This window comes from Gastrolobium bilobum, unplaced genomic scaffold (assembly GCF_033153095.1).
Source record: "Gastrolobium bilobum isolate Gb01-03AN ecotype WA unplaced genomic scaffold, APGP_CSIRO_Gbil_v1 utg3900, whole genome shotgun sequence".
In the NCBI taxonomy this organism is placed as follows: Eukaryota; Viridiplantae; Streptophyta; class Magnoliopsida; order Fabales; family Fabaceae; genus Gastrolobium; species Gastrolobium bilobum.
The window spans coordinates 72,814-78,908 of NW_026897100.1; the positions used below are offsets into that span (position 1 = coordinate 72,814).

General features: G+C 32.3%; 1 protein-coding gene across 1 annotated transcript; it reads right to left on the bottom strand.

Moving 5' to 3' along the window:
* Nucleotides 1–1,600: 1,600 nt before the first annotated feature.
* On the bottom strand, nt 1,601–3,615 carry LOC133304146 (rust resistance kinase Lr10-like). The gene is made up of 3 exons (XM_061504115.1): nt 2,979–3,615; nt 2,786–2,821; nt 1,601–2,691 (listed from the first exon to the last, which is right to left on the bottom strand). Exons 1-3 carry the CDS (start codon nt 3,613–3,615, stop codon nt 1,601–1,603), a joined length of 1,764 nt encoding a protein of 587 aa, XP_061360099.1.
* Between the last annotated feature and the right edge of the window lie 2,480 nt (nt 3,616–6,095).

Consider the following 6,095-nt stretch of genomic DNA (forward strand, 5'->3'; position numbering starts at 1 on the left):
ATTTGAAAATTCAGTTTGGTTGATATTCATAATATTAAAAATAATATAAAACAAGAACAATAACGTAAAAGTTTTGAATTACTTGAAAAAAAAGAAATGTAGCTAGGGTTTCAACTTCTCTTTTATGTTTGGGTTCACTCTTTTAGATTAATCGTCCTTAATATCAATCCAATCGATTCTTTTAATGTAATTAGGATTCAATTCCTTGATAATCTAATTCTTTATAATCTTGCAAGAACCCTAGTTCCCCTGATATTCCTCAAGAAAATAAGCTTTACGTTCAAGAATCATAAGATTGCGTAAAACTCTATGCTATCCCTAGAATCATAAAGATTACGATGAAATTATCATGTATGGATCGTATACAACATTCCCATTGCCATGTACTTACCTAAGATCAGTCTACAAGATTCAAGCTCATAGACAGCATTAAGAAGAGATAATTTCATTCAAGATAAAATGAAAAATTAACAACAAGAATTTATTAAAGACAAAAGATAAATTGAGTTTCATCTAACCTTAACTACTATAAAAACTTAGCCTGACATAATCGAATCAAGAAAGAAAGAAAACAAGAAATCTCCCCTAAACTCCATAGTAGTGTGGTGAATCTTCAAGGTTTTCAGTGCAAACTTAATCCTGATCTGTTCCTGACGCTCAAGAACATGAACTTTAGTCCTCCTCGCTTCAGCTCTCCAAGGTTGATCAGATTATCCTGATTTTTGCTTCAATCTTCCTTTTTATGGTTGAAGAATCCGTGCCCTAAATGGAAACAATGCAATGGGCTTTAATTGGACCATAATGGGCTTTAATTGGACCGTAATGGGCGCTTAAGCCCTCTCCAAGGATGCTTATTCGCGCTCCTTGCTAATGAATTTTTCATGTTGTGCGCTTAAGCTTCCTACAAGGAGGCTTAAGTGCGCTCTGATCAAAGGTTTTTGTCTTTCTGCATCATTTGGGTGCTTCAGCTCCCTTGGAGAGGGCTTAGGGCACTTCTACCGAAGGTTTTTGTCTTTCTGCGCAATTTGGAAGCTTAAGCCCCCTTGGAGGGGCTTAAGCGGCCTCTTCAAATATTGTAAAATCTTCCACTTTTCACTTGATAGTTTCTACGGTCTTCAACTATGAGCTTCAAGTCTTTGAACTTATGTTTGCTTTCATTTATACTTATTTTTCTTGAAAAACAAACAAAATTCAATTATTTAGTTCATATCTCAATAGTTCATTATTTTCCATTAATAAACCCTAATTCTCATGCATTTGGCTATATAATTCATGCAACTTTAGTTCTTAAAACATGATAAACTAAAGGTTTATCAATAATTGCTCTACAATTGTATTATTTACGTCTTATGGCCAAATAATATTTCCATAATTGTAACATATAAAGTTGTTATTTTGGATAAAATTTCTTATTATATGTGAAATCTGTAACAAATATATTATGCATTTCCGAAGTAATAATTTTTTTTTTAAGATAGTCCAGTATCTACCGTACATGAGCTAAATTTTTTTGCTAAATATACCCAGAAAACAACTACACTTCTGCACAAGCACTACAGATAGTTTGGTATAGTCCTTATTCATAATCTGAGAACGTGGATTAGTCCTTGTGAAGCTGCCTTCCAAGCATACTCATATTCATTATAATTGGATCTGCAGAAGCAAATGGATTTGGTGGCATACTTAAATTGTCTCCATCTCCTTCCAACATATGAACCACAAATTGCATAGAAGGACGATCAACTGGGTGCCACTGGATGCACCAGAGTCCCACAATTGCAAGCTTCTTAGCTATTTTAGCATATTTCTCTTCCTCAATATGCTCTCTTAGGTCATCTCCTTGCTCTAACAGATTGTAAATCCATTCTGGGAAGTAGCCTAGACCAGTTTCGTTTTCCATAACTTCGTCATTCTGTTTTCCTCCAACCATCTCAAGTAATAACATTCCAAAACTATAGACATCAGATTTATATGATACATTCCCAAAGTTCCTAGAGAAAACTTCAGGTGCTATATAGCCTATAGTTCCCCTTGCTGCAGTCATGGAAACTGCACTTTGATCCTTGGAACATAACTTAGCCAAACCAAAATCAGATATCTTGGGAGTGAAGTGCTGGTCAAGCAAGATGTTGTGGGGTTTGATATCAAAGTGTAGGATCCTCTGATCACATCCTTGGTGAAGATACTCAATCCCTTTGGCTATTCCAAGAGCAATTTCTTGCAGCTTTTTCCAGCTAAGGCAATGGTTTCTAAAGTCTGTGGTAGATATGAACTTCTGTAATGAGCCATTTGGCAAATATTCATAAACTAGAGCTCTTGTATGTCCATCTGCACAGAAACCAACTAAGCGAACCACGTTGACATGGTGAATTTGACCCATTGTTCCCACTTCATTGATGAACTCTGGTCCATTCCCTGTGGAACTTTTGAGAAGCTTAACAGCAACTGAAATCTCACCAGATAGTATGCCTTTATACACAGTTCCATATGCTCCCTGCCCCAATTCAGTCTTGAAATTGTTTGTTATCCTCTTCACATCTGCATGGGAATACCTCGTGGGTTTAAGTGCTCTATAATCCTCCAAGAATTTCTCAATTCTTGTGTGATATTCTTTTTCTTTTTGCCTTGTGCGGTGCACATGATATAACACAATGACCACTACCGCAATCAGAACAATTGATAGTGCTGGTGCTGCACAAAACACAAGAAACAATTAAACCTTCTACCTACAAGAAATAATCATAAATAATAATAAAAGAGTTTGGGGTTTGGGAGTTAGTATCACCTAGAAGCTTCACTGATATCACTGATATCCCTGAACCTGTAAAAATCAAGGACTAGTTAACCTTTGGGGAGAAATTCTATTGCATTTCTTCATTAGTACACCCATGTCTAAGATGTTTCATTTTACATTCTTATCTTTTTTACATGTTTCTTAAAAACCAACAAACAAAAAGAATATTTGAAAAAGGAAATACCTTCAGTTTCTGTCATATAGACATATCTTGAGTTATCCCAGCTTAAAATAAGATCATCCGTCTGGTCAAAAACATAATTTGGAACCGATGATGATATGTCATACAACTTAGTACAATACGACAAGGTAACATCCTTGATGCGAAGTGTAGAGTCCAAGGCATAAACTTGGTATCCAGGAGCCGAAAGGCATGGGATAGAACTAGAAGCATAAGATAGTAAATCAGTGTTCATGGATGAACAATTGAATAAGGTGTAGTTAGCATTTAAATTTTCAAGGTAGTGGAAAGGAGAGGCAGATATATTGAGATTTGACAAAAGTCTTGGAAGGCACCCATCCGGGTCAGTGACATTAATCTTCTGGGAAGTGTAATTAATTGTGTTCACAAGAAGTTTTACTGAAAGAGGCAATTCTAGAAAGGTTTGGTTGCTCTGGTTGCATGAAAGATCAAACCCAATTAGACCACACTTTTGTGGTTGTGTGTCTTTAAGTCGGAAAGGTGGCTGAATAACAGGAGCATTAGGACCGCACCTTGTTTCACTGCATAAATTCTGAGCTGAAGCAAGCTTAGTGCAACAGTTTACAGCCAAAAGGAAGCAAAAGAATGGCCAAACTAGTCTACAGTAATTGCCCCACATTCTGATCTAAAGTTTGAGCTATGCTATGTTCTAGACTTATGAGATTCAATGGGGTAGGCTCTTCTTGTTCCCCTATAATAATTGCTTGCTTTCTGAATGTCAACCACTGAACCTGGCAATTGTCAACTTTTTAAGTAAGTTATTTACTATCAAATGATGATCGCAAGGTTTAACTGTATTAAAATAGGGAAAAACTATTCTTATATTGCATATAAGATACATTTTCTCTCCTACACACCTTTCGATAATTGTGCCACCTTTTTTTTTTCTTTTCTTTTAGGTGGTGGAGCCCACAAATTTATCTCTATAACATAAGATAACTATCTCCTTTAACATGAGATTAATAAAACCCATTAAAATAACTATGTCATGGTAGCAGGGTGTGCAGCCTGCAACATTTAGAGAAGTATTAGCCTAGACATAATTTGATTGGCAGCTAGCTAATCAGATTGGTGATACATTTTTATTGTTAATAAATCAAATAATTTAACCCAAAAATGTCAAATAAGGCAATAAATCTCTGTCTAATGATATCATCAACTTTGTTGAGAGGTCAATGAATTTTTTATTTTTATTTTTTCATATTTTATGGTCAAAATGTATTTTTATTTCATGGAGGCATGAAGTAGCACCGGGCATTAGGCCAAATTCAATGCATGCAGCGTGGGCATTAACTCTGTTTGGAAAACTTAAAACATAGAATTGTTGAACGAAACGATTTGCACAATCTATCAATTGTTAAGATTTGCTAATCTTCTTATAATATAAATCCGTTAGAGAATAATATAAAAGTATTAAAAAGGTTATTATTTATCACCTTAATATTTTGGGTTGAAGTGATTCTTTACATGGTATTAAAGCTTTAGTGACTGCGAGGTTGCGAATTCGATCATCACCGCCCTCACTTTCAGGTAAAATTAAGAAAAGCACAAAGCAGGCAAAAAAAAAATAGACTTGTGCCATATCCACGTTTCAAGCTCTCAAGGAAACTCTTGCGTGAGAGAGTGTGTTAGATAATAAAATATGAAGTATTAAAAAAATTATCACCTATCATTTTAAAATTTTGAATTGAAGTGGTTCTTTACAAAATCATTCAGGAGCAATTCTTGAAAATGCATCGATTTTGACCATTTCATAACCCTACCAGGCTACCACAAGGCAATCGTCACGGTATTAAGAATAATAAACAGGAATATTGATAGGGTTGTAAATGGTCAACTAAACTATTTTTTTCTGTATTAGCATAATCCATTTTAAAAATAATACATATTTTTTATATATTAAGACTTTAAGGTGGTGTTTGGTTGGGAGCTTTTCAGCGGATATCTATGTTTCTGAAGATGGCTTTTAGAAACACCATATTTGTTTCAACGTATTTTCACCAAAAACCCATCTATCCAATTTGTCTGGATTTATGAGAAACATAGATATCCGCACTGTTTAGAAACCCAATTTGAAGGTGGGATTTTTCAGAAAATCGGTTATCTGGATTTTAATGCACTGTTGATTTCATAAAGTTACCTAATTTTTCCAGTAAATTTTTTTTCCACCAAACAACTTTTTTTTACATTTTTCTACCTATCTCACTTTATCTATCTTTCCAAACATTTCTCTATCTATTACATTTTCCTACTATTTCAAAAAAAATTCCTCAACCAAACGCCCCCTAAGAGATCATTTTAGAATTCAGGTCACAGACTTATTCTAAAAGGCATGACCTTTAGGCCTGATTTATATTTTATTAATAAAATAATATAAATAAAAATACTACGATACAAATGATTAAATATTTTTAATATATAAATATAATTTTCTTAAAATTTATTAAATGTACATTTAAATTAATTTATTAAAATATAATAAATATGAATTCAAATAATTTTATAAAACACACTATAATATAAATTTGACTTTTAAATATTAATATAAATCAATTATCACTTGTATGATATATATTTAATATAAGAATAAAAATTAAATTACATTTTTCAAGTATAATAAAAAATTAAATAAACATAGATATTATAAAATTTTCTTTGTTAAATTATTATTATTGTTATTGTGTGTATCTATGCGCGTGTATAAATTTTCAATTCACTTTAAATTAAAACAAAATTTAATTTTATAATAAGAAATAATCAATTCAATTTTTTTATCAATATAATTAAATTGTCAATATTTGAGATTATGGTTTCAGATATTGTACTCGTTCTTTTGATCAACTTAAATATAAAAATAAATAAATAAAGTGATTAAAACCTATAATTTACATAATGCAGTAGGTCATTTGTTAAAGTTTATAAAGCTTGATTAGGTCATGTCAAATCAATAATTTAATTTGTATCATACTAATAAACCAAACCAGATTTAAAATATTATATATAAGTCTAACATATTTAGACTAAAAGTCATAAATCTATAATTTACCTTGTATTAGACTAATAAACCAAACCAGACTTGAAATACTATATATAACTGTA

What these genes read in the sequence shown, in the direction of transcription:
- LOC133304146 (XM_061504115.1), bottom strand. Translation starts at nt 3,615, where the DNA reads ATGTGGGGCAATTACTGTAGACTAGTTTGGCCATTCTTTTGCTTCCTT. An exon ending in CTATATGACAGAAACTGAAG is followed by an intron (nt 2,822 to 2,978) that starts GTATTTCCTTTT and finishes TGATTTTTACAG; the next exon opens with GTTCAGGGATATCAGTGATA. An exon ending in GATATCAGTGAAGCTTCTAG is followed by an intron (nt 2,692 to 2,785) that starts GTGATACTAACT and finishes TGTTTTGTGCAG; the next exon opens with CACCAGCACTATCAATTGTT.